A 13,685-nucleotide genomic window follows, 5' to 3' on the forward strand; every position below is an offset into this window, starting at 1 on the left:
GAAGGCACCTTCACACGCCGCCCCCGACCTAAAATCTCAGTATCATTAGTACTACCAACCAGAGTATCCACAAGGGGGCCCCGTAAAGGAGGTGAAGAAGTATCACATAAGATTTCCCCCACACGAACAGCAGTGGAAGGCGAGTGCCCAACCATGGGGGTTGATGGCGGAGCCAATGGCCGAGGGGGGGAAACCGCAACCAGATCATCGTTACCACGAACATCAAAACCGTCGAGAACAACACCGTCCAAATCCCCATACAGATCATCATCCCAGATACCCGGGTGAGCCAAATAAGAATCCCATTGATGACGAGCAGCGTCAGAGAGAACATCACAATAAGGAAATGAGGATTCGAAAAACTGAACATCACGACTAACAAAAAACTCACGAGTCTCCAAATCAAATAACCGCCAGCCTTTTTTACCAAAAGGGTAGCCAACAAAAATGCAACGTCGAGACTTAGAATCAAACTTGTCCTTAACACGAGGACGATTAGCAGCATAACAAAGACACCCAAAGACACGAACACCATCATAACTTGGAGCCACACCAAAAAGATACTCATATGGAGTTTTACCATGTAGAACAGGAGTAGGGGTAAGATTAATAAGATGAGCAGCAGCCAGGACACATTCACCCCAAAACAACTTAGGCAATCGAGCTTGGAAACGCAAAGCACGCGCCACATTGAGAAGATGGTGATGCTTTCGTTCCACACGCCCGTTTTGTTGAGCCGTAGCCACACAACTAGTTTGATGCAAAATACCCTTCTTAGCAAAGAAACATTTCAAACTCAAGAACTCGTGACCATTATCACTGCGTAAGATTTTTAGTTTCTTATGAAATTGAGTTTTGACCATTGAATAGAAGTTTTGTACAAGTTGACCAACCTCAGATTTATTAACCATCAAGAAAACCCAAGTAGCTCTAGAAAAATCATCAACGATAGTGAGAAAATAACGTGCATCACAAGTGGAAGAAATTTTATTTGGTCCCCAGATATCACAATGAATAAGATCAAAAATAGCACTAGTTTTATTAGCACTCATAGGAAAAGAGTTTCGAGGCTGCTTGCCCATAAAACAAATAGAACAATCCAAATCACAAGTAGAGCTACTACAACCTACTACACCAGGTAATAAAGAAACAACTTTAAGAGAAGGGTGACCTAAACGACGATGCCACAACATACTTGTATCATCCACTTTGGTCACTTTATTAACTTGAAAGGTACTATCACGAACACCAGAACTAACACGAGCACGCACAGGCTTGAAAACATAGACCCCATTACAGTGCACTCCTGCTCCAATCAGGTTCTTCAAAGTGAGGTCCTGTATAATACATAGCTTATTAGTGAAGAAAACAACAAATTTTTGGTTCTCCAATAGTTGAGAAACAGATAACAAACTATAAGTAAGAGCAGGAACATAAAGAACATGGTCTAAGATCAAACCATCACTACTCAAAACAATAGTGCCTTCTTTAGTAGCAATGGTAGTTTTGCCGTTAGGCAAACCAACAGTGGAAGAGATACTCCGCAAGTTAGTAAATAATTTCAGATTACCAGACATGTGATTAGAAGCGCCAGAATCAATAAGCCATTCATCAGAACAACACATACCACTCAACTTGTCGGTGGACGAGATTGCCGAGCCATTGGGCCCTTTAAGATGGGCCATAAGTTGCTGCCACTGCTCGTCGGTTAAGGTAGGAGCAGAGCGACGATCACCATCTGTGACGTCAACCGGGCTCGAAGTAGTGCGTGCAGCACTACTGGTATTTGCCGCAAAAGCCGCACCGCCTCGCGAACCACGACCACCACGCGGACCTCTACCGCGACCACCGCGACGCTCCGGAAAGCCATGGAGTTGAAAGCAGTGTTCCTTCAAGTGGCCAGTGCGACCACAATGACTACACAAACGCGTGTCGTCCCTGGCAGCAAGAGGAGGACGAGAAACAGCAGTAAAACCAACAGCATCTGGGCGACTATCAGGGCCCTCGAAAACCAACTATTTTCGTTCATCTGAGATGATCTTCGCATAGGCGACGTTGAGCGACGGGAGAGGGTCCTGCATTAACAAGCCCGACACTAAAGTTCCGAACTTCATGGAATCAAGCCCAAGACAAAACTGATGAAGATGATCAGTTTCTTGGAGCCGCAAATATTCGGAGGCAGCAGGACACACACACACAGGCAGCTTACAATAACTAAGAACGTCTTGCAGTTGACGTAACTCACCAAAAAACACAGCAACGGATCGACCGTTTTGACGACAATCACGAATCTTATTTTTTTACTCTAAAATTCGTGGGCCATTACCAAGAGAATACCGATCACGCAAATCATCCCACAACGCCTTGACATGATCGGGAAAACGCATAGTAGAGCGAACAGAAACATCTAACGTATTAAAAATCCATGCAACTAACATAGAATTAACAATACCCCATTGAGGAAGATCAGGAGATTTGCTATCGGGGACGGGAATCGTGCCATCAATGAACCCCAACTTGTTTTTTGCGCGCAGGTTATTACGGAGCGAACGAGACCAAGACTCGTAGTTATCACCAGTGAGCATGATCGGGCTAATAACAGCACCCGTGCCCTCACTCGGATGAAGGTAATACGCAGAAAACGGTTCGTAACGGGGCGGTTCAGCAGTCATGATGAGACGAAGGTAAACATAAAGATCACACAGCGGAAGCAAAAAAAAACAGAAGCAACACTCGGAAGAACGTCGAGTGAAGAAAGGATCGAAAAAAAACTAAACGTGTTTAGAGGCTCTTGATACCATGTTAAGAGTTCATAAGTTTGAGGAGAAAACGGCTTAACTTTTCATTGATATCAAACAGTATATATATATACAACCCTAATAATACCTAACTCCTCAATATTAGCCAAATATAATGCTAATAACAGAATATACAGAATATTCCTTAAACTAGGAAATAATTATCGCCTAGTAGAGCCAATAATCAAGACCTAGGTCTAATTTTTAAACTTTATAATAAACAAAACCATAAAAACCAGAGCTCCCAAAGACTCTGAATTCATTTTGGAAAATCCATAAGTTTATTGGATAATAGTAGTAAATAATTACGTACAAAAAATGCAAAATATGCTACGTGAAAAAATTCAATGAAAAGTTGTACATTCTGTTTGTGATTATAGCAGGATTCTTGGGATTAGCAATTGTAATGTCGTTTTGCAGAATATATTAAACAAATGGTGAGAACTCATACATTCAAAGCAATGGCATATACTTCCTCCGTTCCATAATAAGTGAAACATAGGGATTGGGCACAAGATTTAATAAACATCACTTTCAAAAGCCAAAAAGTCATAAAATACCCTTTTTATCATCAAAAGGAGGAGAGAGAAGAGCAAACCACACAAGTTTGTGATGGGCACTCTTGTCATTTTGTCACTTTCTTTTATCCATTTAAGGTATGTTTCACTTATTTTGAAACGTTCTAAAATAGTAAGTGTTTCACTTATTATGAAACGGAGGAAGTATATGTTATTGTTATATTGTACTACTATATAGTATTAATCATTAAGATTACAAATGGACATATCATACTCATCTTTATAACGCAACGTAAGGAGAAAAACTGATTTCGAGATGATACTTCTATATAGTAATATAACAGTGAATCCATGAGGAAAGTTCCTTTTGCTTTCCTAATACTATAGTAGTAAGAATATGCGATTAAATGGCACAAAATGATGTTTTCTGATTGATGAGAGTATAATATTAAAGACTTTGCTTCTATGATTTTGTTAGTTTTTTTTTGAAAATTTGTTAAAATAGACCTTTTATATGTCACATTTTGTGAAAAATAATATTTAATTTTTTTTTGCAACTTAAGACCTGAAAAAAGAAATTTGTTTGTAACAAACAACTTTAGGTCACTTTTACGTATTAATCAATAAGACACTGAATACATAAAAGAAGAAAGCTTCATTACATAAATTATACAGAAATACTGAATGTTTACATTTTAGGTGTTTTTTTTTACCGGAATTTTAGGTGGTTGTTAATTGAATTTCTTCACTTCAATGATGCCCAAAAATGGCCTAAGGTTGTTTCTCGCAAACAAATTCTGTTTTAAGGTACCAAGTTCGTTGATAAAATAAATTTAAAAGGTTGTTTTTAGCAAACTGTGACATATAAAAGGTCTGTTATGACAAATTTTCCTAGTGTGACCCAATTCAATAAGTATCACATCTTCTCGTTAAACGCATATGCTTCACCCCTAATCTTTTGGACTTATTTTCAGTTCACTTTCTCGCGGTCCAATTGAGTTCACACACTATCTCATGTTTAGCTTTCTCGCGATTCAGTTAAGTTTCTCGCATATCAATTTCTCCCGGTGCAAAAAGAACGGGGCCTTCATATATTTAACTAGAGGTGGCCAAGTGGGAAAGGGCCAGCCCGACACGCGGGTTGGTCAGGCCCCAGTTGAACCTCGCTCGAGGCTCGTCCCGACCCGTTGTCCGCTACGTGGGCCAGACCTGCAATGATCACGAAATTTTATTTTAGTTCGACCTTGCACGAGCCCGCCTATATGGCCTGTGAACCCAACACCCCTTTTCATTATTTTTTAGTCTAATACTGTCCAGAATAAAAATAAAAAAAAAACAACATAAAACACGGACCAAATATGTGGGCCTGAGCCGGATTGTGGACAAATTTTGAAAATTTCATACCCAACCCGCCTTTGTCGCAATCCCGTAAATAGGCCCGACCCATGACATGTCTATATTTAGACAATGCACAATTATTCAAAAGGGACTAAGGGAGGAACAATAATTTTTTGGGCTGCAAAATTTGGAACAATATAATACTTCTATTACTTACATACATATGTATGATCTATGATGACATGTTAACTACAGTTGTGATAACGTATAGAAAGGTTAGCATATTATGTTATCTTTGTATAATCAAGCATAGTGTTCATCACTTTGCATATATTAATTAAAGTGTTACGTAGTAGTAACAGTACTTGGTAAAAAAGAATATTATCATCATATTGCTTCGCGCAACTTTGATAAGATTGCCAATAGAGTAGGTTATTTTATTTAACATATAGGCTGAATAAGGCTGATTAAGACCTTTGAATAAATTTGTTTATATTACTTGGTCAAAATTTAATACCCTTCAAAATTATTAATCTTCACATCTAAGTATAAATAAAGAAAGAGTCAACGTGTCAGAGATCCAAAAAAGGGATTAGATCGTATAAATTTTATTTAATTTATCATGGGTTAACTTGATTAATAGTCTAGGTAAAAGAAAATACTAATTTTCTGCAACGGCGTTAATTCGCTAAATCCCAAAAAAGATGCAAAAGTATTTAATGTGTTCATATTTTATTTATGGTGTGGCTGTTTTTATATGTAGTAATAAAGGATTCTTTGTTTGTTGGCCTTGATTGGTTTATTTCAGTGATCATGTGCAGTTGTTCTGTTTCAAAATTTGAGTGATTTTAGTCTGTAATTTAGCAAATGCATGTGGACAAAGCCGTATTTCTAGAACTAGTGTGCTGCATGAATCTTGCTCTTTGTGTGATGTTTGTCTAATGAAATCAAATGTGTGTTTAAGATTATATTGTAAAGATTTGTCTCCATTTCTTGGCTCGTATAATGCACAAACGAGGCTCGATTAATACTCCTAAGGAGGGGAATAAGGAGCATAACAATGAGACTATATGTTGTATATATTACAATCTTAGGAGCGAGATTGTTTTTGACGTAGGGAGATTAGCTGCAAGGTTCAGCAAATAAGTTTGAAATGATTTATACTAGTACGACTTTCGGTGTTAGAATGCTTAATAAAATACTTTTTCAGAAAGGGAAGCGGGGCAGCGAATTCACTGTTATGCCATGACGTACAGGCTTTTTAAGCCATTTGAGTTAGTTTAAGGCGCGAAAACAATATTTTAATAATTCATGGAATTTATTTTTGCCTAATTTTCGTATTAGGGTTTTGTTTCGACTATTTTTAAATGTTTTTAGCCGTCATTAAGAAGGCAACTCTTATTCTAATAATTATCTTTGAGAGTTTAACTCTTATTTTGGTGGATTCCGGAGTTTCTATAGATTTATTTAATTTCTTATAAATATGTTTGTTCATATTAGGAATTGCGTTTGCTTTTCCTCCATTAATTTCGAATGCATCAGTTTTGATTTGTGTGGCACGCATCTTTCCTTGGCCTTAACCATATTGTCCCTCGCCTTACATGGAATTAAAGCTAAGTGATCAAGTTCGTATGCAGAATTGATGAATAATGAAAGAAATCTAAATATTCCGTGTCTGAAGAGACCAAGTGGATATGAGAAAGAGGCAAAATTAGGAGGTATATATATATACGAGAAAATAGACTCAAGAGAGGTGAAACAAGGATTTTATCGATGCAAAGGATCATAGTCAAGAATAACTAGATCAACAATAGTTGGAGAGAATACTGTGAAGAGTTTCTATCCCCTAAACATAAAAAAACGTTTCTCCTAAAGATAATTATTATAAGATATATATAGTGTCCTAAATATGTTATAATTAAGGTTATAAAGTTTACGACCTCTCTGTCAAAGGACCAACTCAACCAAAAGCTTAAGCTGATGGTTGAGGCCCTAGAAGAGCCTTTTGGGCTTGAAGTGTGGATGCAACACAGATCTCCCTCATACCTGACGCTAAATATTCCACTGAGAAAGGAGGGGTGGATGAGATTCAAACACGTGACCATTTTGTCACGCTGGCTCTGATACCATGTCAAAGGACCAACTCAACCAAAAGTTTAAGCTGGTGGTTGAGGCCCTAGGAATAGATTTATACTCTATCACTCTCCATTGTTATAAGGTATATATAGTGTCATTCTAATTAACCTAAACAGTTTAGGCCTAAAGGAAACCCAAAATAGAAATTGTATACAAAACAACATATCCTACAAAAGCTTCGACGACGTTGCCCCCATACCCTCACCAGGCGTGCTTGATTAATTCTATTGCCAAATAATTCAAGACATATTTCAACAATAAATCTAAAATACAACGAAAAAATTAAAGATTAGAGCTTACTATCAATACACCCTATGAAACTATCTAAATCAACAATTGAGGGCAGGGTTCGAGAGAGTATCTTAAGCTATAGTGATCATCAAGTTACGCTCTACTAGCTACACGAAACTTAAAATCAACTTTTTAAAACCTAATCACGCATGTGTACATGTTAAGGACAAAAATACTCGTTAAATTAGTTAAAACAAAACTTCTTTTTTCATGTGATCTCATATCATTACATGAAAAAAGGATCATGTTATCTGACTTTAATTAATTAGTTACATACTTACAATTCCTATCTATAAACTATAATCTAAAAAAGAACTTATACTAATTACTAATTAAAAAAGTATGATATATAATTACTCCCAAAAACTATATTGTGGGTTTTATTAAATTAATATATCGAAGAAGGCTAATGAGATTAGTTACTTATTTAAGCAAATTGCTGAATTGTTTAAGTGGACTGGATAATGATCGAGGACTCGCCTTTACCATTAATTGAAGCGAGCAGTTATTGCGAATATCTAATTTAGGCTTTTCCTTCCATGAAAAGATAGAAGAAAGTTTAATATTGGCTGTAGCTCAAAGAATATTAATTGTGTTAGCTAATAACGACATGTGATGACGTTTTTGAATTAACGTTTAAAAATGCTACACACAAAATTAAGACAAACTTCAAAGAGTTGCCAGCATTTTTTCGGAGGCAAACCTAAAACGTCTTTACAGATGAAAAGGAAAAAATCAATACAATAAGAAGGAGACCAAAATAACGCATTCGAAGAGAGATGATCCTTGTGTGCCATGCATGGAATCCGTTGTTCAGTTGGTTGGCCTCCATGTAACAATGTTGAAAAAACACTTGATCAAACTGCTCCAAAAGAGAACCTGCATCCACAATAATATTCGCAATAGACCACGACATATTAGAATTAGGTTTTATGGAGTTAATAACCGTGAGATTGTGTCGTTCAATGACAATCTTCTTAATATGGAGCGAAATAGCTCAATTTTAATGCCTTCAAGTAACCCCGGCCCATAGCTTCCCGCTTCCGCCATAATAATCGAAGAATAATCTCCCAACGCTAGTACTAGCCAACAAAACTTCACCAAGAGAATTCGTAAGTACAAAATCATAAGAAGCTTGAGCATTATCCAGCTTAGAACCATCAAAATGTAACTTATTATTAATAACATCCTCAACGGGAGGGGTGTGCTTACTAGAGCGAGGAGGCAGCTTAGTGGCCTTATTAATTAGTAGGAGGAAAACTTGTGGACGGAATATCATAATTAGAGCAATTAGCTATCTATCCCATTTCTTGACGAAGGGGTTAATAACAAAACTGGCTTAAGAGAAAGTGACACTCTCATCATTGAAAATAAGCTTATATCTGAAATACCAAACATGTCACCAAACAAAAGAGAGCTGAGTAAGATGAGACAATAGCTAAGCAATTATGACAAGCTTCTAAAGCCGAATAGAAGGAAATTAAATCTAACGACGAAAACCACGCAGGAGGAATAGGCCACTGAAAATTATCCGTCGGATGCACACAAATGTCTAAAGTAAAAAGACACTGAAAACATAAATGATAAGTTGTCTCAGTTGGATTATTACAAAAACAATAGTTTTGAGGAACAAAAATATAACTTTTTCCAAACGATTAGTAAAGACAAGACCATCATTACAGGCTTTTCAAAGAAAAATTTTAATTTTTGAAGGAGCACAAACCCAAATCCAATTGTATTCCACATTAAGATCATCATAACTATTAAAATTTTGGATTAAAAAACTCCCTGATTTTACTGAATAATAATACTTTATTTTTGCTAAAAATTAAGTATTTTCACAATTCCATTAAGCTCAAACAAAACTAAGGCGATATCTACGAGACCGAAGCCTGAATAGCTATCAACTATCATGGTTTCGCCATGTCAGAATTATATTTATTTCATTTTAATATGTATTTGTTAGCTGAGGATGCTCTTTGCTTTTGGTGGTTTTGGATTTTTATCATTTTGTACCATCTTTTGGTGGGTAATAAAATTATTTGCCAAATTCATAAATTAAAACCGGAAAATTTACGATCCACAAGACATAACTTTGGCCAACATAATGATATAAACTTTTTATGTTTCTATATATATGCAACACTTTGACTTATGCACTATCTATATATAGACTATGACTCATATTATTTAGAAATATATACAAATAACTATTATTATATAGATTTTTGTTTGATTAGTCTCAATATATATTTAAAGTATCAATGTTGTCTATAATATTTTACTTGTATATAGTTAAATAAAGATATTAATAGCTAATAAAGTTATGTATTGACAAGCGTGATTGATTTATTTAGAAATAATGACAAAAGTATTAAGCTATCTATTAATTAGATTTGTAAAATCTTATTAAGTGAAAAATATGTGGCGATAATACAACAAACAACAACAATAATAAAAATATATATGTATTATATGTACATGCTGCTTGAGAAAGTAAATAGAAAAAACAAAATCGTATTATTAAATCTTATAATCTCAAATAATAGGTAGAAAAAATTGTTCAAAAAGCTCATCTAAATATAATTTTTAAAATTATTTCTATTTAGCTGACATTAAATAGTCATGTGCATATACGTAGTGAAATTATTCATTGATAAATTTGTTTGCATTATTTTATAAATTATTAAATTTAATTATCATATAAGTGGGAATATTTTATTCTTTTTACACGAACACCAAACCTTTTAAGAGTTACTTATAAAATAGAAATCACGTGATTATTCCGTCCTTAATTCTCTTTCTCCCATTTCTCGATATATCATGTGTAGCACATATATATCCATATAGCAGATAAATTGGATTATGTAAAAATTAAGTTTTGGACATAAACTCTACGAAGGGATTAGTAATTTTGTATTAGCAACAATAAGATCTTGTCAGTAAAACAAAAGAAGACATCTGCATTAGGTGAAAAGATAATAAAGCCAAAAATGCTTAGATTGTTAGAGATCCAAAAAAAGGTGTCATATTCAGTTGTAGTAATATATTCCATGGCTCGGAATATAATGTTTCACATTTGTTTGCACGTCCCTTTGGTAGCTTAGCCTATACCCATTGGCCTATCCACTAGAAAATAAACAAGTGACCGTACAAAGAAAAAAAAAAGACAACCCTTAGCTTGAATATTATTATTATTTTTGTAACAATAATAATACACCTCGATCATTGACAATTAATTATGACTAAATTTAATTAATCACCAAAACAATAAATAATTAGCAATAATAATAAACAATAATGCTAGTATTTGAACAATTCAACCACTCTGAAAAGCCCTTAATTGCTTAGTAATACTACCTTCCTCTCAAAATACAGTGCTTGTTTATTTTTTATACGGTTCTCAAGGCGAACCTTTGATTTTCGATATCTTCAATTCATTATTAATAAAAAATAAAAAAATTTGATATTACGAAACTACATATTGAGGCGAATCTAATAAGATCCCGCATGAGTATGTTTTCTTATATATATATATTAACTAGTCTTATATGCACGCGATGCGTGAGAAAACAAACAAAAAGGTCAATTGCGTAATAATATATACGAAAAATTATTCATAAAGTTCATTATATATTTTTCTTTTGTTTTCTGAAAGCCGATAAATCAATGATGATGTAAATATTTTGTTAATTGAGGATATAATGATAAAAGATGATGAATTTGTATTTTATTAGTTAAGGATATAAAAGAAATTATCATTTTTGGTGCCCCCTTCCTCTTAATTTCCTTATATAATAGAGATAAAAATATTTGGTAAAAAATTTTAAAATTTGACCCATCTAAAATGAAACAAGCACTATATTATGGACGAAGGTAGTAGTTAATACCACCCTCATGCCAGCCCTTCTCTTGCTACGCATCAGTCAGCATGACATCTCCCCATATTAAAAGCACAACTCTTTGATTCTTCTTCTTCCTACATTATTTCTTTCTAGTACTCTTTCTCTCTCCTCCTACTCCTCCAACATTACACAAACAAACATAAGCTTTTTAGGATTTGGAATATACAAAGATCAACCAAACAAAGTAGAAGAATTATAAGATCAAGACAAGTAGGAGAGAGACGGGTGCAAAAACGCAAGAAAATCTACCTCAAGCTAGCATGGAAGCAAGCTTAAGTGACTTGTACTCAAATGTTAATACATATCATTTAGAAGATAGAGAAATCTCGTCGGATAACAGCGGCGATAATTCGCCGTCTACTACCACCTTCAACGCCGCCTCCATATCATCTCCTAAGAGAAGGTAAGAAGAATTACCCTACAATAACTACGCTTTAACACAAGTCGTATGAGTCACGCACCCTTCTAAATCTGTTGTGAAGTTACTTCCTCCTCTTTGTGGTCAATTTAAACGACTGTCTGTATATTTTTAAAAATATACAGACAGTCGTTCATAGGATACAATCTTGAGAGAAGACTTCTCATAGTTTATGTATGTTAGTCTTGTCAAAAATTGTCACTAAATTGTTTATTTAGATTAGTTAGGGTAAGATTGCTATAAAAAACTTGAACTATGCTAAGAAAAATTCCTAGTTATAATTGTTACATGTATGTTTTGACAGTAGACGAGCTATACAAAAGAAAGTTGTGACATTTCCCATCAAAGAAATTGAAGGATCTCGATTCAAGGGTGATTGTACTCCACCATCTGATTCATGGGCATGGAGAAAGTATGGCCAAAAACCCATCAAAGGTTCTCCATATCCTAGGTAATAACACTATATAATTTTTCATGAGATTTTTTGTTTTACATAAAAATCATGTTAGATCTTGTAATATGATGATATGAAGTCATGAAACTGCGCATAATAATCACATGTTAGTTTGTTCATGGTTATAAATCTGAGCACAGAAGAGAATCATGTGAGAGTCTAATGGTTGGAGCTCCTACCTCCCAACCTCATGGTCGGGAGTTCGACTCTCATCAACTCCATATTTAGGGTGTTTGTGTGAATTTATGTTTCTGGGTATAAATTCCCAATTTCCAATCTCAAGCTGAGCCTGCGCATGCTTAGGCCGGTTCATTACCGAATAAAAGAAAAAAAATTGAGCACAGAAAATATCATATTCATACAGTATAAACATAGACGGACTTCTTATGAATATGGAAAATATGTCGAATTAGTTGATTCGAATAGGAATTGTCGAGTTATCCATACCTCTTTCGTCAAAATAACACTTATAGTAATTATTAAATGTAAAACCAATTTTGTAGTAACTGTTTGATTAATTTTTATGTTTTGTGCTTGATTAATTGCTTATTTTGACAGGGGTTATTATAGATGTAGTAGTTCAAAAGGATGTCCAGCAAGGAAGCAAGTAGAAAGAAGTCGTTCAGATCCAAACACATTAGTAGTAACCTACTCTTATGAGCACAACCATCCTTGGCCTATAACAAGAAACCACCACCACCAAAACCGCCACAACAACGCGGCTTCCGCCACCTCAATCGAAAACATCACCGCCATCACCACCACCACCGCCACCGCCACTACATCACTAGTTATTCCCTCAACTACCATTACTACCAATAATACTAGTACTACTACTAATGAAAAATCCCACCACAAAACAGAAAGTCATGATATAATGCATGATGATCATAATAATAATAATAACAACATATTGTTCCAACAAAATATAGAGGAGGCATTGATCAATCCAACAGACGAGCTAACATGGTTCTCCTCCGACGATCAAATCCTAGAAAACAACTCATTTTTCAGCAACTTGAGTGATCTAGACATGGCAAAGATTTTTCCAATGAGGGAGGAGGATGAGTCCCTTTTTGCCGATCTCGGCGAGCTACCGGAGTGTTCGGTGGTGTTCCGGAAGGCGGCTGGGGTTGTGGGCGGTGAGGAGTGCAGCTTGGCACCTACAACTTGGTGTGGAACCACGGGTTGAGGTTGGTTAGTTAAGGGTAATATGATCACCCACCCGTATGTGTTTGTCTTCATTTGTGTGATAGCCTCTCTTAGCTAGCTAATTAATTTTACTCTAATCAAATATTATTGTCATACTCCTCCGTTTCGAATTAAATGCGACAAAAGAATATTTTACGTCTCACAAATAATATCTTTTTGTTGCGTTTAATTTGAAACCAAGGAAGTAGCTGATTAGCTTTGAAAAATCAAGGGGGGCTTACCTTACGGCTTAAGAAAATCATATGTGATATGTTCACACTTTGCTTACGTTGCTTGGTACGTATATCTTATGTTATGATGATATTGTTTAATTATTTTCATTAACTTTGAATTTGAGGTGTATGGAAGGGGGGTGGGTGTGGGGGTGGATTAATTAAAGTATAGTTATGTGATTAAATTTGAAGTTTAGGGATTGTGTCTTCATTTTCAGATTTAGGTTTGAGTATGTAGTTGCAGTATAATAATAGTAATAGAGTTGCAGAGGTGATTATAGATTTCCTTATTTAACGGATAAACTTTATGAGCAATTATGTACATCATGTGTTATTATGTACATGGATGTGTTATAAGGATGTTTTGACCTCGCCTATTGGTTAAGATTGAGGTTCGAATCTC

General features: G+C 35.2%; 1 protein-coding gene across 2 annotated transcripts; it reads left to right on the forward strand.

Moving 5' to 3' along the window:
• Positions 1-10,976: 10,976 nt before the first annotated feature.
• On the forward strand, positions 10,977-13,384 carry LOC104900515 (probable WRKY transcription factor 65). Of its 2 annotated transcripts, none has more exons than XM_010687939.3 (3): positions 10,977-11,389; positions 11,712-11,855; positions 12,417-13,384. In XM_010687939.3, the coding sequence occupies exons 1-3, from the start codon at positions 11,247-11,249 to the stop codon at positions 13,048-13,050; spliced, it is 921 nt and encodes a 306-aa protein (XP_010686241.2). In that variant the 5' UTR covers positions 10,977-11,246; the 3' UTR covers positions 13,051-13,384. The 2 variants fall into 2 exon arrangements, with proteins under 2 accessions (XP_010686241.2, XP_010686240.2); XM_010687938.3 differs by having other exon boundaries at positions 10,979-11,389; positions 11,709-11,855.
• Positions 13,385-13,685: the final 301 nt, after the last annotated feature.

The sequence above is a fragment of the Beta vulgaris genome, chromosome 8 (assembly GCF_026745355.1).
Source record: "Beta vulgaris subsp. vulgaris cultivar EL10 chromosome 8, EL10.2, whole genome shotgun sequence".
Taxonomy (NCBI): Eukaryota; Viridiplantae; Streptophyta; class Magnoliopsida; order Caryophyllales; family Amaranthaceae; genus Beta; species Beta vulgaris.

What these genes read in the sequence shown, in the direction of transcription:
- LOC104900515 (XM_010687938.3), top strand. Translation starts at nt 11,247, where the DNA reads ATGGAAGCAAGCTTAAGTGACTTGTACTCAAATGTTAATACATATCAT. An exon ending in ATATCATCTCCTAAGAGAAG is followed by an intron (nt 11,390 to 11,708) that starts GTAAGAAGAATT and finishes ATGTTTTGACAG; the next exon opens with TAGACGAGCTATACAAAAGA. An exon ending in AAAGGTTCTCCATATCCTAG is followed by an intron (nt 11,856 to 12,416) that starts GTAATAACACTA and finishes TTATTTTGACAG; the next exon opens with GGGTTATTATAGATGTAGTA.